Raw genomic sequence first — 24,880 nt, 5'->3', positions numbered from 1 at the left:
TTTATGCAGAGGGTGATGGGTGTATGGAATGGGCTGCAAAAGGAGGTAAAAGAGGCAGGTACCATGGCAATGATTAAGAAAAATTGAACATACACATGGATACAATAAATTTAGAGGGATAGGGGCCAAATGCCCAAATTCAGACAGGTGGAACTAGTGTGGGTGGGCCATTTTGGTCAACGTAGGCAAATCGGGCTGGAAGGCCTGTTTCCATGCCATGTGGTTCTTTGTATTATATGACTCTGACATCACATACTTTAGAACAAATAGAGAAAATTTTCCAAAAGCTCTTTTTTTATGAAAAATGTAAAATTAAATGAGAAACAATTCCAAATAAATGTTTGGAAGGATCTAAAAAGTATAGCATTATGGCAAAGTGTGGAAAGGGACAATAAAATCCTCTTGAATACTCATATCTGCATGCTCCATCTTAGCCTCTTGGCAGTATCATAGAGACAAGCTTCAGATTTCAGATTTATTGACATCACATACAACCCTGAGATTCTTTATCCTGTGGGTGAGACAGAATTATGACTTATTGGTCACACAAAGAAAACTGTACACCGCGTATATGTGCAAATAAAGAACTGTAAACCGATAACAAATGTAAATAAACTGTGCAATACAGAGAGAATTTTTTAAAATCAATAAAGAGCACAAGTAAGAGTTCTTAAATGAGTCCCTGATTGAGTTTGTCATTGAGGAGACTGATGGTGGAGGGGGAGCAGCTGTTTCTGAGCCTGGTGGTGCGAGTCATGTGGCACCTATACCTCTTTCCTGATGGCAGCAGTGAGAACAGAGCATGTGCTGGGTGGTGTGGATCCTTGATGATTTCTGCTGCTCCCTGACAGCATGGTTCCCTGTAGATGTTCTAGATAGAAGGGAGGGTTTTGCCTGTGATGTTCTGGTCTATGCCCATGACCTTTTGGCGGGCTTTTTCTGCTCAGGGGTATTGGTGTTCACATATTCCCATCTTAGCATTCGTTTAGGTTCAGAAGTATCATTATTACAAACATTTATCAATTACTAGCAAATCCTTTTGGCAATGGTGCACTCAAGCCACTCTGCACAATTCCTTTCCTAGGTTATTTCAGCTATGTACAAGAGACAGGATAAGCAAGCGTCAGCTGGTTGATTAAGGTAATGGGATTTTTAATCTCTTTCCTTCTTTCCAGACCATAACAAAACACAAATGTCAAAATGTCTGTTCTCTTGGAGGAATGACTCACAGTGAAGTATATTTCCATGGGTGACAGTTCTCCTGTCCTACTTCATCAAACAGCATAGCTTATGCTATGTTGTTTTACAATTATCAGCAGACTAATTAACCATGGAGGAGAATCACAGCTGGTCACGATTGTGTTCTCAGTTGACTTTGACATGCATGTGCTTTTCGCTTGGAACTGCAGGAAAATAATTAGGGGGCGGGATCCTCACTAAATTCCTCCTCCTGCCCAGACACAGAATAGCCAGGCGAAGAATTTTTCTGCTTATGCTATTGCGAAAGTCACAAATGCTTGCTAAAAATACCAAGATTATAAACTACAAGTCAACTTGCTTAATCCACCAGTTATTGTTTCTGGGCCCTTGGGTCTCTATGGCTTACGATAATGTCAGACCACACTTTGCTGACCAATATATGATGGAAGTTGAAAGTATGTGCACAGTAGAAGTAGTTGTCTATGACCTTGAAACTATATTCTGCATTTATCTAGAAAAGAATACGTCTTTCTCTGAGCTAAATAAAGTTTTCATAACAGAAAGGGTTTATTCAATGAATGATTTATGCCAATTATTTGACTATGCATTCCTTTGCTAATTACCTAAGATCAAGTTATGACTGGTTTACTTTGCTACAATCCATTGTTTATGGACAACTTGAAACACATCCAGATCTCTCGAAAGGTTTGATGGGTAAATGCATGACTTTCTGGTGAAAGTGCTTTGTGTTGAAAGGTTCCATGCATTTAGAGAACATTAGATCTGTCTGTTTCTGCCAATTCATTAGCTGACCTTTGCAATGACGCAAAGGAACATCTCATGGTGCTTTTCCACCCAATTTTTAAAATCGCCTCCAGAAAATCATGCAACACAAAACACAATTAATAGGATATTTGACCACATAGAATCATGCAACACTACAGCCTTTGTAGAGTCTGTGTTTTTTTCACAATGCACTTCAAAAATGGTCCTGAAGGTATAGAGGTATCTAAACTTCTCATCTTAACACAGAACATTACAGCACAATACAGGCCCTTCAGCCCATGATGTTGTGCTAAGCTATGTAACCCTTCTCCACAAGATTTCAATTTTCCCTACCTCACACCCTCTATTTTTCTTTCATCATGTGCCTATTTGAAACTTTTCAATCTCCCTATTGTACCAGCCTCCACCAACATCACTCTCCCCACCCCTGGTAATGCATTCCAGGCGCCAACCACTCTCTTGAGTAAAAGCTTCCCTCTGATATGTCCCATAAACTTTCCTCCACTCAACAGATCAGATGTCTCTAGTATTTGCTTTTGTCACCCAGGAAAAAAGTGCTGGCTGTCCATCCTAGCTCCCATAATCTTATATACCTCTATTAATTTACCTCTCATCCTTCATCACTCCAATTGTCTACCTTACCTCATATGATATGTTCTCTAATCCAGGAAACATTCTAGTAAATCTCCACTGCACCCTCTCTAAAGCAATCACATCCTTCCTGTAATGAGGTGATCAGAATTGAATGCAAAACAAGTGTGGTCTAATCTGAGTTTTATAGAGCTACAATACAGCTCCTGAACTCAGTTTCCTGACTAATAAGGGCTTTATTTTGAGCTGATCTTTCTTCAACAGATCAAGTGAAGCTCAAACCAAAATAAAGTTGCAGGATTTCATAGCGGAATGATGTTTTGGCACAGATTAGAAGGGCTGAATGGCCTGTTTTCAATGCTGCAATTTTCTATGGTTCTAAGAAGCACCTGCTTCACAATCATCATAGATATCAATGGCCATAGCTTTGTTCCTGTGCTGTACTGTTCTATGTTCTATTTACATACAGTAACACTGGACAATTTTTCTCAAAAGGCTTGTTTTCTGTAAAAAAAAACAGGGATTATTATAGACAACTTCAAGCTGAACACAAAGATAATTTCAGAAAGTTGATAAACATTAGCTTATAATGTTTAATTGCATAATGATGCTGACACATTGTGTTAGTTCAACTGACGGCACCAAGATCAACAGGGAAGAAGTCCAAGTGCAAATGCAGAAAATTAATTTTCAATGATATATGGAACTTTGTGGTTTTGTATGCTGGAATTAGACTTAAAATATGGCAGGAAATCACAAAAATGAGCTATATCTAAAAAATTGGTACATGATAGGAAATTTGTGTGATGATTTTCATGATCAACAGCTCAAAATCCATAAAATAAACCCAAATGTATTCAGGAAGCAAAATCTTCATTGTCTAGTGCAATGTGACCTTCCTCTTGTCACCTGATGCAAATAGGGTTCTGTTCTCCTTGTCCAATTGTGCTTAATGTGATACGCTAATTCAGAGAATCAGGAGGTACACAACAGATTTAAATGCTCATTGTTTGAAGACAGGATGCTTGAACCAAGACACAATACTTAATAACAGTAAATTATAGTGTCAATTAATTCGAAAACCAGAAAAAGAAACTGAATGATATGTAGATGATAGGAGCTTGAGAGAGAAAAAAAGAATTGGCCATGCAAAGATTTTTTTGAGTGGTAAAGAAGGGGCATGCAATACTTGGCTTCATTGGGTGAGCATTCAGTGTAAAAGTGGAGAAATCATGTTATGGGTGTATAAAACTTTAGTTCGGCTGCACCTGGAAATCTGTGTGCAATTCTGGTCATGTCCTTACAGAAAGGATGGAAAGACTTTAGAAAGAATACAGAAGAGGTTGATCAGGATGTTGCCCAGTTTAGAGTGAATTCATTATGAATGGATAAACTTGGTTTGTTTTTCTGGAGCATAGCAGGCTAAGAGGCAACCTGATGGTGGTTTATAAAACCATGAGCGGCACTGAAAGGGTGGGTCACTGGAATAATTTCCCCAGGGCAAAATTGTCACGGACTAGAGGACATGTGTTCAAGGTGAGAGGAGGAAGTTTAAGGAAGATGTACAGAGCAAATGTTCTACACAAACAGTGGTAGGTGCATGGATCAAGCTGCCAGGAGTGGCAGTGGAATCAAGTACAATAGTAGCATTTAAGAGGCTTCTAGATCAACAAAAGAATGTAAAGGTGATGGGGAGATATCTATTAAATGCTGCAGCAGAGTTTTAATTTACTGGGTAATTTTAACGTTTGGCACAGACACTTGGGCTTAAGGGTATGTTTCAGATACAATGATAGCACAGGCTGAGGGCAGGGAGAAGGGGAAGTCCTCGGAGAAAGCATGGCCAGGTGGGCAAGGGGAAGGGAGAAGAGGGATTGGTGGGGGATGGTGAGGGGAGGGATGGGATAGGGAAGTAGCAGTAGCTCAATTTAATTGTGAAAGAGTTTATGACCTTCATAATTTAGACCTCCATCACTAATACTGCATTTTTTCAAGTTCTGGGTTTTGGTTAAACTAAAGCTCATCTCTAACTGCCCTTGGGAATGTGCTGGTGAGGCATCTTCTTGAAGTGTTGTCCTTCTAATGAAGACCATCTCACCTCAATCTCAAGAAACTCTGAACAATTTATTTTCGACTATCTCTTTTGTAAATTCGCCATTGACTCTGTCCAATGTTATTTGTTGAGTGTCATGTAAAATCTCTACTCAGAGTGAATGTGGAATCTAACTTATGAGTATATTTAAAATAGGGATCAATAAATTTTTAGATACTCAGGGAATCAAGGGATTTGAGGTCAGTGGAGAGGACAAAGATTAGCAGATGACAGGCTGAATAGCTGACCCCTGCTTCTATTTTATTACATTCTTATTTTCTGCTTTCTTAAAAATAATGACAATAAGTTTATAAATATAAATATATAATAAATATTCACAGTTACCAAAGTGCAAGAAAAAGGAAGTGTTGTGATAATAGTGCAGACTTTCTGAGAGCAGATCATGCTTAGAGGATCCTGATAGTTGCTTGAAAGAAACTGCTTCTCAGGCTTCTGAACCTTCTCTCTGGCAGTTGCGGTGAGAAGCAGTTGAGACCAGGATGATGTTGGCTGCTTTCTCGATGGGAATGACATTGTTATGGTTGCTACCTTCTGCAGCCTTTTGCTGGGCACTCAAATTACCAAACCATGCTGTGATGCAACCAGACTGTATACTTTCCTCAGTTCACCTGAATAAGTTTGATGGAATATTTAAAACTCCTCATACCTCTTAGAATGTATAGGCTTTGGTGTTCCTCCTTCATGGTTGCCTCAATGTGCTAGCATCAGGAAAGGACCACCTGAAACATGCAGATACTGACCTTCTCCACCTACACCCCATCAATACATTTAGGTGTGTGGTCCCTCAGCCTCCCCTTCCTAAAATCATCAATAAGCCCCAAGGCCTTATGGATGCTGAGAGCCACATTGTTGTTCTGATGCCATCCAACCAGGTTCTCAATCTCCATCCAGTATTCTAATAGATTCTAGCATTTTCTCCTCTGTTCTGTCTAGAAAAGGCCAAAACTATCTTCATGAGATCATCATTTAGGCTGGAAGCTCTAAGATGGTGGTGCTGCAGAAGCTGTTGTAACGGCAGCATAGCTGGTGATGTAGACCTGAAAGAGCAGAGACACAGCTCTGCTCCAGAGGGTTCAATTGTATGGTCCTAATGCCAGTGGCTTTGTGCAGGCTTTAAATGGCCTGTTAAAGGAGCTATTTAATAGAGTTTGTAAGTAAAATCCTGCAGCCATGGAGGTCTCTGCCCAAGATGGGGGATGCCTGTGCTTGGCAGTAGCCATGAGGGGTTGCAGACTCTGTGGGAGCAGCGGACCAATGCAGAGAGAACACCACCCCTTCCGCCCCCCCCACCACGCCCCCATTGATAAGGAGAAGCAGAAGGGATGACCCAACAGGACAGTGATGACAGCAGTGAACCAGCAAGGGGCTCAGTAACTGAGGGACCTGAATAGGTTGCAGAGTGCTGGAGACTGGCTCATGGGAACCAAGCTTTGGAACCAGGATTCGAGAGGGTGCTTAAACAGTGAGGTTTAATTGGCTCCTTTTAAATCCTTATGTTAAAAAAAATCAAAGCTGCAAAGGTATTCTCTGCAATCCAATAATTCTTCTTCTTACAGCTTTTAAAAAAATACTTTGCTTTTACATTTTGTCACCAAGGTGGACAGCTTCTCATTTCTGAATGTGATATTCCACCTGCCACACTCTTGCCCATTCATTTACATTCTGAATCTGTTTTGCAGCATCTTTGTGTCCTCCTCAAAATTTACATTTTCATCTTGCTTTGGCTCAACTAATCTCATCACACTCACTCCTCTCAGTTATCGAAGTCCATTACATCTCAAAGTTAGAGCAGACTTCAAAATGTAAGAATAATTTGATGGGGGTTGAAGGTATCAAAAGCATATCAGAAAGGGCTGCTGAACACTAAAGCACAAAGACGGCAATATTAACGATGATAGCCATCCCAGTGGTGTAGACAATGGTGCCGCTGTCTCACAACCCAATTGGACCGAGTTCAATCCCAGCCTCTAGCGCTAGCTGTGTGGACTTTACACATTCTCCCAATGGTTCTGGGGTTCGTCAGATTGCTCGTTTCCCCCACATTCCAAAGATGTGCAAGTTGGTAGGTTTTATTAGCCACTGTAAATTACCCCAGTAATTTACTGGGGTGAGTTCAAGTGTCAGTGAGGAACTGATGGGAAAGAGGGTTGAATAGGATGGGTGTAGAGCACGTCGAAAGAACCAAAGACTTGTTGATCCAAACCAAGGCTTTTATTAACTGGAAGACTGGAGCATATCACAAGTAAATCAACCAGTCCAGAATGACCTGGTCTGGCTAGGAGCAACCCTTTAATACCTGCCAGTAGGCGTGGCTACACTCTGAGCCAATCACAGTCATCCTACACTACAATCCATACATATACACATTGGTGATAGAATCTGTACTATCACAATGGGATTGACACCAGTGGTTACAGTGGACCAAAATGGACTGAAAGGCCTGTTTCTAAGCTTAATGACTCCACTAGGTTCTTGATACTAGATGCTAGAAATCTAAAATAAAAATTTTTAAAAAAAGGTTGGAAACTCTCAGGCTGCACCTGTGGACAGGTTAACAGAGTTAAATCTTCAGCTTGAAGGCCCTTTCCCAGTTCTGACAGATGCTGTTGAAGTGCTGAGTGTTTTTAACATTTTCTGTTTTATTTCAATGACTGATGCTGTGGTACCCTCTTCCCAAACTATATAATTCCTAAATCCAGAAGATGGTTTTCAAACCAGTCATCAAGGTTTTAGTGTTGCACCTTCCCTTCTCCCTCCTCTCCCAGTAATTAAGATCCATTACATCTTCAGATTTTGCAGATAAGGATGTTCAAACACCAAGATACCAAGCCAAGATCATTGTCTACTAACCAGTAGCAGCCTCCAAACTCTTATATGAGTTCTAGACATGGAAAACCTGTCACAGGTAATTCCAGATCTGGAGTAATGCCCCCAACACTGTGTTTGCAAAGACCTCCAAATTCTACTGCAGGATAGATGAACCGTCACTAGTGTCCTTCTCAACTAGTTTCAATGGTTAGGCCACATCTGCTTCATGTCTGGCCTCAAATCCCTGCAACTAGCTCTCTTGCAACAACCTCTTTGCTCTAAGCTCCATCACTGCAAGCACTTGCCTAAATGACAGAGAAAACACTTCATAAGATCCTCAAAGAAAAAATATATCTCCGTCACTAACTCATAAAGTCCACAGAGTTGTACAGCTCAGAAACAGGCCCTTCAGCCCATCAGATCCATCCTGATCTTATATGCCTATTTATACTCATCCCATTCACCGCATTTGGTCTGCATCCTGCAGTGCCTTGCTTATTCATCTCCATATAACTGCCCAGCAATGTAAGAAATTGTATCTGATTCCATCACCGCCTCTGGCAGCACGTTCCAGATATATAACGTGAAAAATATCTACCTCTTCTTCTCCACTTCTCCACTTAAACTTATATTTTCTTGTTTTTGATATCCCTACCATGGGTAAAAGATTTTGTCCATCAACCTTATATGTGCTTTATAACCTTATATGCATCTTCTCTTTATCTCGTTTGCTCTTGAACTTTGGGATCTTAGCTTCAGCAACTGTATCCTTGTCCAACAAACTACAAACAGAGTAGATGGCCAACAAACTGAGGAGATTGACAACAGGAACAGGGTGGCAAGGTTAACTTAATGGTTAGTGCAGCGCTATTGCAGTGTTAGGGTTCAAATCCCACACTGTCTGTAAGGTGTTTGCATGTTCTCCCCATGTCTGTTTGGGTTTTCCCCTGGGGGATCCAGTTTCCTTCCACTGTCCAAAAACATATCAGGGGTTCTAGATCATTTGGCGCACAAAATCACTGAGGGCCCCAGTCCACCCTGCACACAGCATCTTTCAGCTTCTCCCATCAGGGAAGAGATACAGGAGTATCAGAACCAGCACCACGAGGCTGAGGAACAGTTTCTTCCCACAGGCAGTGAGAATGCTGAATGACCAAAGGAACTGCTCACACTAACCATCCGAGACTCTCATTTGTACAAAACAATATTTATTTATTTGTTTGTTTTTATAGATATAACATTTGTCTTGCAAATGTATTATTTATCAGTATGTGTGATGTCTGGTTATGTGTCTACATGTTTTTCATCGAGGATCGGAAACCGCTGTTTCATTGGGTTGTACTTGTACAATCAGATGTCGATAAATTTGACTTGACTCAGGTATAATTGGGTGCCACGGGCTTGTGGGCTGAAAAGGCCTGTTACCGTGCTGCATGTTTAAATTTAAATACAATATCTCCTCCATGATCACACTCAATACTGGGACTCCACAAGGATGTGTACACGATCCCTCTACACCCACGATTGTACAGGCACATTCTGTTCCAATTCCATCTTTTAGTTTGCTGACTACACCACAGTCAGAGGCTGATTATCAAACAACAAATGAGATGAAATGCAGGAAGAAGACTGAGAGTTTCATGGCCTGGTTCCAAGATAATGACCTCTCAATGTCAGTAAAATAAGGGAATTGATCACCAACTTCAGAGGGCGGTATGAGCCCATACCTCTGTCCACATCAGGGCTGCACGGTTAACATGGTGGTTAGCGCAATGCTATTGCAGCATTAGTGATCTGGCTTTGAATCTGTCACTGTTTATGAGTCTGTACATTCTCTCTATGTTTGAAAGGGTTTCCTTCAGGTCTCCAGATTCCTCCTATGTTCCAAAGACGAAGTTCCTAGGTTAAATGGTCACATGGGTGCATTTGGGCTCATGGACTGGAAGGGCCTGTTGCCATGCTGTATCTCTAAATTAAAAATCAGTGGTGCAAAAGTGGAGACAATAGATAGCTTCAAGTTTGAGAGAGTAAACATTTCCAGTGACCTGGCCTGGATCAACCACGTTAATGGCACAGTCAAGAAAGCACCCTCATATCTTTTTGTTCTTAGAAGACTAATGTCCCTCATGAACCTTAACAACTTCTTCTGGCGCCCCACTGAAACCATGCCAGATGGATGCATCACGCAAACCTCCCTCCCCTCCATCTTCACCCCCTGCTGTCTAGGTAAGGCAGCCAACACACTGAAGGACTATCACACTCTGACCCTACTGTCCTCCCTCCTCCCACTGAGGAGAAGGTGCAAGAGTGAGAAATTGCTCTCCAACAATCCTAAACATAAGAACATAAGGAATACTGTAGGAGCAGGTGTAGACCACCTTCCCCATCGAGCCTGCTCCGCCATTCAATGAGATCATGGCTGATCTGATGATAGGCTCATCTCCATCTACCTGCCTTTTATCCCTAGTATGCAAAAATCTATCCAACCTTGTCTTAAATATATTTACTGAGGTAACTTCCACAGCTTCAATGGACAGTGATTTCCATAGATTCACCACCCTCTGGAAGAAAGCAGTTTCTCTTCATCTTTATCCAAAATCCAATATGCTGAATCTTGAGGCTATGTCCCCTAGTTCTAGTCTCCCCCACCAATGGAAACAACTTACCTATCTTTATCTTCTCTATGCCTTTCATAATTTTATACATAATTTGAAGATCCCCTCTCATTCTTCTGTATCTTTAAAGAGTTTCTTCTGCATAAACCTCCTCAATGAAACTCACACCACTGCCCTGATGCTACCCTTGCTGGGTCTTTCAATAGTAACACTGTTTCTGTAATTGTGCTACTTTATGCAGTTGTATCCATCTTCGAATTAACTTGCTAAACAGAGCAGAAGAACCCTTCTTACTGTACTGAGTGAAATGTGACAATGAAATTGTATTTTTGAACATATCAGGACAGAAGTTTCCCATAAGTTGATATAAAGACCCTAGAGGCTGTCTTGTACCTTAGTTCTGCCAAAATAAGTTATATTGATCCTTTTCATTTTTCCAGGAACGATAGAATATGTTAATGTTAATTAAAATGAATTACCAAAATTAAACCTGTGAATGATGACCTCAGGAAAAACCTTGCTACATTCAATACTTTCAGGACCCAAAACCAGCCTGTCATTTCCAAAACTCCAATACACAACATCCACAACCTTAGTTACTGGACCATAGAAAGTCAGATTGTTCTCATTAATGTCGGATTGAATTAACTTGTCAATAGGTAACCATTTAATCCAATTTCCATCAAGAAAGTTGATGTTTAATTTGTATTTACAGAAGAGAGCTTTTTTTTAAATCATTGTGCCAAACTATTTAGGTATGTGGACTAAAGATCTATTAAGTCACTCAAGTAAGTTGATAGAGGTAAGTCCGAAAATGTGAAGAATTTAACAAACTGTCAGGACCCAAAAATTCCCCGCCTTTAATGGATGAATGAAGTTTATTGCAATTGGCACTGAATAGTTTTTTAAAATTTAATTTATATTTTAAATTTAGACATTCACCTCAGTAACAGGACATTCTAGCTCATGAGCCCATGCCACCCAATTATACCCATTTGACCTACAACCCCGGTATGTTTTGCAGGATGGTAAGAAACCAGCATGCCTGGAGGAAACCCACATAGACATGGGAAGAACGTACAAGCTTCTTACAGACAGCGTCAGATTCAAACCCAGGCAGCTGGCATTTTAACAGCATTACGCTAACTGCTACATTTCTTCTGCACTTTGAAACTCCTTTGTTCAAAGTATTAATTTAATGTATGAAAAATGTGTTTCCACTGCATGTTGTGAATGAAATGATTTTGTGAAACACAATTAATTTCTCTTAACAATTATTTTATTGCACTTTTGAAAGTGAAAGCTATTCTAAGGATACTGATCACTTCAGAAGTAAGGAATTGTCTTCTTTTCCACATTATAAGAAGCTTTGAAAATGTGCCAGTGCAGCGTGTAGAGTGGAGAAGAATGACATGCGCACCAAATCCTTGGAAAACTAGACTGATTTATTGCTCTGTCCATTGCATTTATATGGGCCCATGGAGCTGACATCAGGGCCCCGCATCATCGGAGCACAGGCCTCGGGTTGGCCAGCGCTCCCGCCAGAATTCCTCATCTTCCCGCTGTGTGGAAGTCACTTGGCACTACACAGGTCCGCACGGTTGTTGGGTTCATTGACCATTTTGTGGGCCAGTCCATGTCTCTGTGTGCGGGCCATTACACAACATCCTCCCCAGGACCAGTGACCGGGCCAATGTCTGTAGCCTTAGGTGGCCTGCCCCTGCAGCATGGGGGCGGAGTGCAGACCAGCTCATTACAGTCCTGATATGCCAGTTTCAGGCAGTCAATGGTAATGTTTTCTCTTTACTGCAGATGTCAAAAATGAAGGTTGAACCACCGTCTCTAATGACCTTGTAGGCCCCCTCGTAGGGTTGTTGTAATGGTGGTCTGTGTGCACTCCTCCTCGTGACACATACTGGCAAGTCTTTAGATCCTTCAGGACATTGTTTTGGCTGGCCATGTAGAGGGGGTTGTTGCAGGACCAAGGACTTCAGCTTCCACCACAGGTTCTCGAGGGCCACTATGTGGTCTTCCAGGTGTTATCGAGGGCCCGGAACTCCTCATGGATGATTAAAGGCATGCGTAGACTACCTCCGCCGCCAAGACATTGACTTTCTCCTTCGGCACTGTGCGAATTCCCAACAGGACCCAATGCAATTCATCCACCTAATTGGGACCCTTGAGCTGGCCCATCATAGCTGCCTTGAGGTGTCTGTGGAAGCACTCCGCCAACCTATTCGCCTGCAGGTGATATGCCACAGTGCAGTGGAGCCAGTGCTGCTCAGAGCGAGCCCAAAGGTGAATTGTGCCCCCCTATCCGAGGTGAGGTGCTCTGGGACCCCAAATCGGGACATCCGTGTGTCAGTCCTCCAGAGTGCAGGTTCACATAAGAGCGGACACACAGAACTTTGAACTGGCATGGCACAGGTTCAGCCATCTACAAATTGACTTAGTAGGGCCATTATTGGTTTCCCATGGGATGATACCTTTTGATCATGGTAGACCGTTCCATGAAGTGGCAGGAGGCAATCCCACTGACTGATAGCACCACAGAGACTTGGGACAGGGTGTGTATCGATTTGATCGCCGGGTGGGACAGAGCATTGGCTATCACGTTGTTTTTCCCTGCGATATGTCGAATGTCTGTGGTAAACTCGGACACGTAGGACAAGTGTCTCTGTTGTCAGGCCCACCATGGGCCTTATGGAAGGCGAAAGTCAGTGGCTTATGGTCAGTGAACACCCTGAACTGTCAGGCTTTCAAAAAGTAACGGAAATGTTTTAGTGCCAGGTACAACGTTAACAACTCTCAGTCGAAAGCGCTGTATTTGAGCTCAGGGTGGGTGAGGGGGAAGGGGTGGAGGTGCCTGCTGAAAAAGGCCAGGGGTTGCCACTGGTCCTTGATGAGTTGATCTGGCATGACCCCTACCGCTGTGCTGGAGGCATTGACTGTCAGGGCGCTAGGTGCCTCTGGTCTGGGGTGGACCAGGTGGGTGGTGTTGGCCACTGCATCTTTGCCATTCTGGAACACCCTGGAGAACTCTTCGTCCAAAGCAATGTCTTTTGACCTTGCTGGTCATCAGCACAAAGAGGGGTTGCATGATGCGTGCCACTGCCGGTATGAACCTGTGGTAAAAATTTATCATACTGGCGAATTCCTGTAGCCCCTTTTACCATGTGTGGCTTAGTGAAATACCGGACCGCCTCAAACTTCTCAGGGAGAGGTGTGGCCCCATGTCTGTTAATCCTGTACCCCAGGAAGTCGATGGTGTTCAGACCGAATTGGCATTCCGCAGGGACAATTGTCAGGCCGAACTCAAATGAGTTCACAGCAGTCTAAGGTGGGGAGTGTGATCCTTGCAGCTGTGCCTGGCGATGAAGATATCGTCCAAATAGATGACCCACTGCATCCATCAGCCGCTGAAAAATTTGTGTCACGTTCTTTAGACCGAAGGGCATGCAGAGAAATTTAAAAAAACCAAAGGGGATTATGATTGCAGTCTTGGGGACATCCAGTGGGTGAACTGGGATTTGATGGTATGCTCAGGTGAGGTCCACCTTGGATAACTCCCATGTTCCATACAGGTTGGCAGCAAAGTCTTGAAGATATCCGTCGGGTGTGGTGGCCTTATTGAGATGCTGGTAATCACCGCATGGTCTCCAACCCCTGTTGATTTGGGCACCATATGGAGGGGGGAGGCCCAGCGACTGTCAAAGGGCCACATAATCCCCAGCTTCTCCATTTTTTTAAACTCCTGCTTTGCTTGGCTTAGCTTTTCAGGAGGGAGTTTGCGTGCCCTGGCATGAATCAGGGGGCCCTCGGTTAGTATGTGGTGCTTTACCTCGTGTTTTTGCTTGGTTGCGGAGAACTGTGATGCCACTATCGAGAGGAACTCCACCAGGGTGTAGGTAAATTCATTGTTCAAGAGTCTTATAGAGTCCAGGTGAGGGGCGGATAGCTTAGCTTCCCCCAGAGGCAGAGTCTTAAAGGTTTTGGAGTGCACCAAGCGTTGTCCTTTGAGCTCAACAAGCAAGCAGAGTGCCTGAAGGAATTCGGCCCCCAGGAGCGGTTGAACCTCTGCCACAAAGGTGAAGGTACATGTAAAGCGGCTGTTACCGAAATGAAGGGGAATGGTGTGGATGCCAAAAGTTTGAATGGAGGAGCTATTGGCTGTCATCAGTGCTGGGCCCTGCTTGCTACTGTGGGTGTCGAGTCCTGCGGTGGGTAGGATGCTAACTTGTCATCCTTATCGACCAGGAAATGCCTGCTGACAGTGAGCTCCGAATGTGGAAGAGGCTAACTGCCACAGCCATCAATGTCGGTTGGGCAGGGAACTTCTCGAAAACTCGCAGGATGGGCAGCATCGACAGGCCTCTGCACCCCATCGCTGATGGTAGTAGCATAGCTGTCTTGGGGTGTTTACTTGCCTCTCTGCTGCCCTTGATCTCAATGGGGGTTATTCGTGGGGCTTGCTGATGTGGTCTATGATGGTGCTGACCCTTCTTTGCTCTCCAGAGCATGTCCACCTGGGCAGCGACCCTTCAAGGGTCACTGAAGTCCTCATCTGTGAGTAAGAGCCATATATCCTCAGGAAGCTGCTCCAGAAAGATCTGCTCAAAGAGCAGGCAAGGCTTGTGGCCCTTGGTTAGAGTGAGAATCTCTATTAGGGCGGATGGAGACCTGTCCCCCGATCAGTCCATATGCAGCAACTGGGCGGCACACTTGCACCAAGCAAGCCCAAAAATGCAGGTTAGTGGCTCTTTGAGGACTGTGTATTTGCCTCACTCTGGAGGCTGCCATAGGAAGCCTATATCTCTTGCTGCTGTGTCCTGATTGAGGGCATACACGAACTAGAAGTAGCAGGTATGGTCAGCAATGTGGTGAAGCAGGCCTCAGCCTGCTCGAACCACATGTGTGGCTGCAACACTCAAAACATTGGAAGCCTGAGAGAGACTGTGGGGATGGTCACTGGGTCCACTTGATCTGTCATCTTCAGATCCAACTGACAGTTGGATCTGTTGGGGTCACCAATATAGTGTTCGTGCTACGCAAGCAAGGAGAAGAATGACATGCATACCAAAGCCTTGGAAAATGAGATTGATTTATTTCTCTGGCCATCACATTTATATGGGCCCTTGTTGCTGACCTAAGGGCCCCACGTCATTAGAGTGCTGGCGTCAGGTTGGCCAGCATTCCTGCCAGAGTTCCTCATCTTCCCATCATGCGGAAGTTACCTGAGACGACAGCCGGTGTCACCCCCAGGCCTGCCTGGTCACCGTGCTCATCAGCCCTTTTGTGGGCTGGTCCGAGTCTCCACAAATAGGCCGCTTCACCACATTGCTTCTATATAAACGATTTTATGAAGTTGTTGTCTCTTTCTAACCTTGTTATCAAAAAATATAGTACAGAAGGAGATCAAGGCATATGATTATGGAATGTAGTTCCTTAAGCTAAACACAATCTTCTGGAAGAACTCAAGCAGTATCAGTGGGAGAAAAAAAAATGGCTGATGTTTCGAGCAGATGATAACCATTCTGTTTCTCCCATTCATGTTGCTTGACCTGCTAATTTCCTCCAGCAGTTTGTGTTTAGCTTCAGATTCCCACATCTGCAGTCTCCTTGGTGCCTACTTTGTTATGCTAAATGAATTACACAACCAATGCAACATATGACAGTGTAAATACAACTTGAGGACCAGTTTTCAGAATCAGAAACCAAGTATGAAAGTCTGTTAGAACTAGATAGGAAATGATAGCCAAAAATAAATTCAAAAATAATTCTGTTAGTTTTAAGGTAGTTTTAGGGAGGAGCAAGGAGGGGCCTAAAGTTGAGGTTCTGGATTGGAGAAGAGCAAATTTCGAAGGAATAAGAAGGGATTTGGGGAGTATTGAGTGGGACAGGATATTTTCAGGTGAGGGTGTAAATGAAAAATGGAGGATATTCAAAAAAGAAATTTTGAGGGTACAGAGTAGTTATGTCCCAGTGAGGATCAAAGGAAAGGCTGGAAGTCATAGGGAGGCTTGGTTTTCGAGGAATATTGGAAATTTGGTTAGGAGAAAAAGGGAGGTGTACAAGAGGTATAAAGAACAGAGAGCTGACAATTTGAATTTACAAGGAGTGTAGAAGGAATCTTAAGAAAGAAATTAGAAAGGCCAAAAAAAGGCACGAAGAGGCTTTGGCAGACAGAGTAAAAATAAATCCAAAGGGTTTCTATAAGTACATTAAAAGTAAAAGATTAGTGAGGGATAAAATTGGACCCCTTGTAGATAGTGAGGGTAGGCTGAGTGAGAAGTCTGAGGAAATGGGGGAAATTTTGAATGATTTCTTTGCCTCGGTATTCACTAGGGAAAAAAATATTGAACCAGTTGAGGTAAAGAAAAATAGTGGGGAGGTAATGAAGCATATAAGGATAACCGAGAAGGTGGTGATGGCTGTGTTGAAAAAGATAAAGGTGGATAAATCTCCGGGACCGGACAAAATACTCCCAAGGGCACTCAGGGAGGCTAGTGGACAGATAGTGGGGCCATTAACAGAGATATTTAGGATGTCACTGGCCACGGGGGTTAGTGCCAAAGGATTGGAGGATGGCGCATGTGGTTCCGCTGTTTAAGAAAGGGTCTAAATGTAAACCTGGGAATTATAGGCCCGTGAGTCTGACGTCTGTGGTGGGCAAGTTGATGGAAAGTGTTCTGAGGGATGGTATTTACAATTATTTGGAGGTACAGGGATTGCTAGGGAGTAATCAGCATGGTTTTGTCAGGGGTAGATCATGCTTGACAAACCTGATTGAGTTTTTCGAGGGGATTACAAAAAAGTTTGATGAAGGGAAAGCTGTGGATGTTTACTAAAGTCTAAATAGACAACATCCACAAACCTTTGACAAAGTTCCCCACAGGAGGTTAAGAAAAAAGGTGGAGGCATTAGGTATAAACGAGGATGTAGTGAAATGGATTCAGCAATGGTTGGATGGGAGGTGTCAGAGAGTAGTGGTAGAAAATTGTTTGTCCAATTGGAGGCCGGTGACTAGTGGAGTTCCTCAGGGATCGGTCCTGGGTCCATTATTGTTTGTTATATATATTAACGATCTGAAAGTAGGGGTGGAGAATTGGATAAGCAAGTTTGCGGATGATACAAAGATTGGTGGTGTTGTGGACAGTGAGGAAGATTACCATAGATTAAAAGGTGATTTAGGAAGGTTGGAGGTGTGGGCTGAGAAATGGCTGATGGAATTTAATACAGATAAGTGTGAGGTGTTACATTTTGGAAAGGCAAATCTAAATAGGTCATATGCATTAAATGGTAGGCTATTGAGATGTGTAGAGCAACAAAGGGATTTAGGAGTTGTGGTAAATAGTACCCTCAAGGCTGATACTCAGTAGATGGTGTGGTGAAGAAGGCATTTGGAATGTTGGCCATAAATCAGAGTATTGAATTCAAGAGTAGGGAGGTTATGATGAAATTGTACAAGGCATTGGTGAGGCCAAATTTGGAGTACTGTATACAGTTTTGGTCACCAAATTATAGGAAAGATATAAACAAAATAGAGAGAGTGCAGAGAAGGTTCACGAGAATGTTGACAGGATTTCAAGGTTTGAGTTACAGGGAAAGGTTGTGCAGACTGGGGCTTTTTTCTCTGGAGCGTAGAAGATTGAGAGGGGACTTGATGGAGGTGTTTAAGATTTTAAAAGGGACAGACAGAGTAAATGTGGATAGGCTTTTTCAATTAAGAGTGGGGGAGATTCAAACTAGAGGGCATGGTTTAAGATTGAAGGGGGAAAATTATAAGGGGAACATGAGGGGAAATTTCTTTACGCAAAGGGTGGTGGGGATGTGGAATGAGCTTCCGACAGACGTGGTCGAGGCGGGATAATTGGTTACATTTAAGGAAAGACTAGATAGTTACATGGATAGGAGTGGACTGGAGGGGTATGGACCGGGTGCTGGTCAGAGGGACTAGGAGGGTGGGGATTTGTTACAGCATGGACTAGTAGGGCCGAACTGGCCTGTTTTGTGCTGTAAGTGGTTATATGGTTATATGGTTATATGGTTATATGGTTATTTGCTTGAACAATACTTAAGCCATTCATAACAGGGAAAGTCAATTCTTCATCCATGAAGAATTAGCTAACATCGCAGGCAAAAACCATTTAACAATTACAGCACAGAAACAGGCCAGTTCAGTCCTTCTAGTCCATGCCAAACACCTTCTCCCAACTAGTCCCATTGACCTGCACATGGCCCATAAACCTCCTCACCTCTATCATCCATATACCTATCGAACTTTTCTTTAAATATTAAAATTGAACCCGCATTACCACTTCGGTCGGAAGCTCATTCCACACTCCCACCACCCTCTGAGTGAAGAAATTCCCCCTCATATTTCCCCTAAACTTCCTTCTTCATTCTCAATCCATGTCCTCTTGATTGAATCTCCCTCACTTTCAATGGAAAAACCCTGTCCACATTGACTCTATGTGTCCCCCTCATAATTTTAAAGGCCTCTATCAAATCACCCTTCAATCTTCAACATTCCAGGGAATAAAGTCCCAGCCTGCTCAACTTTTCTCTGTAACTCAAACCCTGAAACCCCGGCAACATTCTCGTAAACCTCCTCTGAACTCTCTCTGTTCTGTTTATATCCTTCCTGTAATTCGGTGACCAAAACTGCACACAATATTCCAAATTTGGCCTCACCAATGCCTTATACAACTTCAACATGACATTCCAACTCCTGCATTCAGTACTCTGATATATGAAGGCCAACATATCAAATGCTTTCTTCATCACCCTATCTACATGTGACTCAACTTTCAGGGAATTATGTACCAGAATTCCTAAATCCCCTTATCTTACTGCACTCATCAATTCTCTACCATTTAACATGTATGACCTTTGCTGATTAGTCTGACCAAAATGTAGCACTATGGCGGTACACTCTCTCATGGTGAACCGGCCCCACGTGTAACCCAACATGGCGGGGCAGCCATGGGAAGATGGCGCTGTCAGCGTTTTCTCCCTGCCTCAAGTCTCCTGCCCAGCACGTGCCTGGGGCAGCAATTATGATGTCACAATGAACGAGGTGACTGAGCTCATGCTGCCCTTAAAAGGGCACGTGCTGAATTTGAATTAAAACATTCATTAACGACTTTCATTGTGGTGGCTGAGTCTTTCTTGGCTGTGTTCAGCACTACAGCATCTCATATTTATCAGTATTAAATTCCATCTTCCATCTTTCAGCCCACTCTTCTAACTGGCCTATATCCCACTGCAAGCTTTAATAACCTTCCTCACTGTACGTAACACCACCAATCTTCATATCATCTGCATACTTACTAATCCAATTTACCACCCTACCATCTAGATCATTAATATATTTGACAAACAACAATGTACCCAATACCGATCCCTGAGGCTCTCCACTCATCATCGGCCTCCAATTCGACAAACAATTTTCCACCACTACTCTCTGGCATCACCCATCCAACCATTGTTGTATCCATTTCACTACTTCAAAATTAATATCTAATGAATGAATCTTCCTAACTAACCTCTTATGTGGAACCTTGTCAAAGGCCTTACTAATGTCCATATAAACAACATCCACAGCTTCCCCTCATCAACTTTCTTAGTAACCTCCTTGAGAAACTTAATAAGATTTGTTAAACAGGATCTACCATGTACAAAACCGTGTTGACTACTCCAAATCAATCCTTGTCTTTGTAAACTATTGTATATACCATCTCTAAGAACACTCTCCATTAATTTACCAACCACCGACATCAGACTCATAGGCCTATAATTATCGGGTTTACAGTTGGAGCCTTTTGTCACCTTGCCAAAGTAGCCTCAAAACAGGGGCAGGGAAAAGGACAGTCAGGGGCAGGGGTAGAGATGGGGGGTGGAGAGGGGATATCATTAAACGTTTTGACCTTATCACCAAATCTGAATCTCATTCAATGCCAATTGGAGAACTGGGTAAAGAAATGCTTTAAATACATGTGTTAACATGATGATGAAATAAACACCCCATATCCAGTTCACATATCAGTGAAGGTCAGTTTGAATGAACAATGGGGAGTGACATAAATGTCTAATTCCATGATCCTGAAAACTCTGGTTAGAGATGCCTCAGTGTGTAATGCAGCATCGCTGGGGGTGGGACCCCCTGGGACCCCCCCCCTCCCCTAAATTGCTGGGGAGGGAAAGTTCCAAGGAATTTGGACTATGGTGTGAAAGGCCCAGGAGGTCCTGCCTTCCAGGGAATTTCACCCAGGTACAAGTAGGGTCACCACTCATCCACGGTGTGAAAAGGCCGACAGCTACCTTCAGGCAGAAGGTACAGAAACCTGAAGACCAGCACGTCTAGGTTTAAAAACAGTTTCTTTCCAACAGTTATTAAGTCAATGACTAAATAGTGTTCATGAAAGGTTGTCTACACTATTGTAGTCACTTTATTTGTTATCTATCTTCTTTTATGTATTTACTCAGACTTTTTAATTCAATTAAGTGTACTAGTGTAAAAACACACAAATGCTCAAGCCTAAAACGTTGGTGATGCATCTTCACCTTTGCCCTCATAAAGACACTGTTTGACCTGCTGAGTTTCTCCAGCATTTATTTGTGTCTTTTTTTCACTTAACCATGATGTCTACAGAATCCTGTGTTTCACCCAAGTGTACTAGTGTAGTTGTTTTCATTTTTAGAAACTATCTGTTCAGCTGCAGCAAAATTCTTACTTGCTGCAGCTGAACAGGTACATTGAAGAGAGCAGGGAATTTAACTTTCCACCCACACCGTGCTTGTCAGTTGCGGATGCCTGAGGATACATCACATACAGATCCTGACTTTAAGTATTTGTCTATGCTCTATTCAGTGTTACTATCTGAGCAGATGACTGTGAATATCAGATTAAATCATAGGATGTCCATGGAGGCAACATCTACAGCCTTTCTTTCATCACTTTCCTGGTAACGTCCTCCAGAATCTCTATCAGATTGGTTAAACACAACCTACCTCGCACAAAGCCATGATGACTATTCTTAATCAGTCCTTGAATATCTAAATATATCTGATCTCTTAGAATAACTTCTTATAATTTACCTATGACTGACGTCAGGCTCACTGGCCTATAATTTCCAGGGTTAATTCTGGAGCCTTTTTAAACAACAGAACAACATGGTTAAGGAGAAAGGTTAGCATAGAGGTTAGTGCAATACTATTATAGAGGCGATGGTCCTCCATTCTGGAGACGTGACCTACCCAGCACAGTTGGATCTTCAGCAGCGTGGATTCGATGCTGTCGGCCTCTGCCTTCTCGAGTACTTCGATGTTGGAGATGAAGTCACTCCAATGAATGTTGAGGATGGAGCGGAGACAACGCTGGTGGAAGCGTTCTAGGAGCCGTAGGTGATGCCGGTAGAGGACCCATGATTCGGAGCCGAACAGGAGTGTGGATATGACAACAGCTCTGTATATGCTAATCTTTGTGAGGTTTTTCAGTTGGTTGTTTTTCCAGACTCTTTTGTGTAGTCTTCCAAAGGCGCTATTTGCCTTGGCGAATCTGTTGTCTATCTCGTTGTCGATCCTTGCATCCGATGAAATGGTGCAGCCGAGATAGGTAAACTGGTTGACCGTTTTGAGTTTTGTGTGCCCGATGGCTGGTAGTCATGGTGGGGAGCTGGCTGATGGAGGACCTCAGTTTTCTTCAGGCTGACTTCCAGGCCAAACATTTTGGCAGTTTCCGCAAATTTTTTTTAAAAAGTGCAACTAGGAAAGGAATAAAGAAACCATATATATCTTGTAACTGGAAGAAAGTTAGTGGGATAAGGGGAAAACACCTGATAACAAGGATAATCAGATATGGCCATAATGTTATTTGCAGTGACCACTGCACCATCAGTTGCAGCCACTCTGATGCTTTCCACTGAGCAGGGGTCTAAGTCTGTGAGCACATTAGCGATTGCCACACAACTGGAAATGAAATTTCATCCTGCAAGAAAGCAATGGGTGTTTGTGAGCAAAAAATAAAGTTCATGCATGACCTGATGGTCATGATTTAGTAGCTGAGAATTTGTGGAAACTTAAAAAGAAAGTGGGTGTGTGTTGGGGTTGCAGAAGGTGTGGGAGGTGGGTATGATATGGATATAATGGTCATTAAAATGTTTTGTTAGATGATGGATGTAGTTTTGTCGGATGAAGCAGTGACTGAGACTGCTCATACAGTTGCTGGGACACGAGAAATGATGATATATTCACTTTTGCTGCTGTTGACTTCCTTAAAAACAATTTCCAGTAGCTGCCTCATTATCATTCTCAGAGTGTACTCTAAATCTGGGCATGGAGGATCTCTCTTCTCCTCCCCTCTCAATCAGGAAGTGTATTCACCATGGATTGGGTTAAGCTTTAAAAAAAAAATATATAGTGACTTTCAGTGGTTGTTGTTAAACTTCATCCCTTTAGAGATGCAGATGTATCTTCAATTAGTTTTGTGCATCTGGTGTTCCTGAAATTATTCTGGGCCAAAAAGCCCTAATGTACCAAAGAAGGAAACTAGCTGTAAACATCCTATTATGGTGCATGCATTTTGAATGCAAGCTGCACAAGAAGCAACTTGGCACTGATTCTTCATCCGCTAGGATTCTCCAGATGATTTTCAAGAGCAATGGCATTTCATCCAGCCTGACCAAGACAGTCATGATCTGATCTACAAACATCCAATTAGTGCACTGAGGCAAGAATCACTACACCACGCACAATTGCACAATATTTTTCCAACTTGTGAGGCAATTTAGGTAGTCCGAAAGACATCCATGTGATGAAGGCAGCTAGCTTCATAAAGGACCACCCTGGTCACAACCTCTTCTCACTGCTATCTTCAGGCAGAAGATTCAGAAGCTTGAAGACCAGCACTTCCAGGTACAAGAACAGTGTCTTGAGAATGGCTAACAGGCTTATTACACTGATCATGGACTACCCTGACATCTCAAAAAGGAGTGTCTGCACCATTTTAACATCACTTTTCCTTTATGCACTATTATTACCTAAACATTTTTTGGATTTATTATGTATTTTAAATTCAATTTAGGGCATACTATTGAAGGTTTTTTTTCCTTTAAGAAGTACCTGTTCAGATACAGCAAGCAGGGATGTTTGTGAACATGCAACTGTACATCTGACAATAAATCGTTAACATTACCATTCAAAAAGACTATAGTGCCCTCATTTCTGTTTTTTCACCTACTTTCTAGGTAATCTTTGTGTCACTGGAATACCCATTACACCAGGAATGTGGCTGCATTATCTTGAGGTCAGTGGACATAAATTTTCTTGTTTTTCATGGTCATAACTTTTCATGAACTCCATTTGGGACATTAATATATTCAGCTTATTTGGCTTGCTTGGCACCAATGCACCTCATCCTATTTGGTTTGCCATGCTACAAATGATGGACACAATGAGACCCAGTGAGTAGTGACAGTAAGAAATCTACCTGCTGCACCTATCTACGGTGATCGTTGGGAGTGGCAGGGGAGAGGATGAAATGGGAGAACTTGTGCATCCTTCGAAGTTAGGATGAGATGCACTGGTGCCAAGCAAGCCAAAATACATTGAGCATATTAATGTCCCAAATGGGGTTCATGAAGAGTCATGATTAACAAGAATATTGCAGCTTGTTGGCCTATTGAGCTCTGGATGGTTTTTTTTTACTGTGTTTAATCCAATGAAATACCTGGTAAAATGGCTAAGCACTTTAGGACCACTATATCCACTAGCACTGATATGATAGGATAGTTCTGGGGGTTGGCAGAGTTGAAAAACAAGTCCTTTTCTCACATACCCTCCTCTTCCTAACCCGTTTCCCCCATCTGTTACCCAGTTTCCACCTGCCCATCAGGCACACTCCTTCCACTAGATTGCCTATCCTCTGCCCCTCCTGTTCCTATCCACCCATCATTCCTTCCTTATCTGATTCTACGTATCACCTTTATAACTTACAGATTTTTGTTGTCTCCAATTATCTCCTCTCCTCTCCACCACTATCTCCATCCTTCCATCCCCTTTCTAGGATCCACCTGCTCATCAATCCCTCTTCAGATGGATCACCTAACCCTTGCCTGGTCCTGCCTGATCCCTTCCACTCACTTCTTTAGATGGGCTATCTCCCCTCTTTTCTCCTAATGCTCTCCAACCTGAATCATTGACCACCTCTTCCCCTCCACAGATGCTGCTGACGTGTAGAGACCCTCTACCAGTTTTGTTTTGTAACTGATCTCTTAAATGGTCTAATCTTATGTTGCCTATAATTTGGTATTTTAAGAACTTGCTTAAATTGCGCCTTTTTGAACCCTAGCACAATCTATTTGAGAAGTATTTACTTTAAAGTATGAAGGTCAACAGGACCCCAAGGAATGCAGAATATGTGGAGAATGCAGGAAACTAAATTTGAAGGCAGCAGCTTGCAAAAACTAAATTCTGCTTCCTTTAAAAAAACTCAACACTTCAATCTTCTTTGTTAATAAATTGCCACATATATGCATATGTGCCGTCATTTCCCAAGGAAGAATTTTCCATTTCTTTCATATACTCTTCTCGCTTCCTTGAAGTTTTTTTTTCTCATGATTTCACAGGAGGAAAAAAATGTGCTTGTTCTCTTAAAGCAAATAAGGGTGGATAAATCCCTAGGGCCTGACAAGATATTCCCTTGGTCCCTGAGGGAGGCTAGTGTAGAAAGTGCAGGGGCTCTGGCAGAAATATTTAAAATGCCCTT

The 24,880-nt window shown here is 42.7% G+C and overlaps 1 protein-coding gene across 1 annotated transcript in view; it reads left to right on the top strand.

Moving 5' to 3' along the window:
• Positions 1 to 14,785: 14,785 nt before the first annotated feature.
• The window catches only part of ankrd55 (ankyrin repeat domain 55), a 144,508-nt gene continuing 134,413 nt past the window's right edge, over positions 14,786 to 24,880 (top strand). The window contains exon 1 of the mRNA XM_069923079.1: positions 14,786 to 14,862. Within this exon, the coding sequence (XP_069779180.1) occupies positions 14,786 to 14,862 (77 nt within the window). The remainder of the gene's footprint in view (positions 14,863 to 24,880) is intronic.

The sequence above is a fragment of the Narcine bancroftii genome, chromosome 3, assembly GCF_036971445.1.
Source record: "Narcine bancroftii isolate sNarBan1 chromosome 3, sNarBan1.hap1, whole genome shotgun sequence".
In the NCBI taxonomy this organism is placed as follows: domain Eukaryota; kingdom Metazoa; phylum Chordata; class Chondrichthyes; order Torpediniformes; family Narcinidae; genus Narcine; species Narcine bancroftii.
This window is presented reverse-complemented; position numbering and strand designations above follow the sequence as displayed.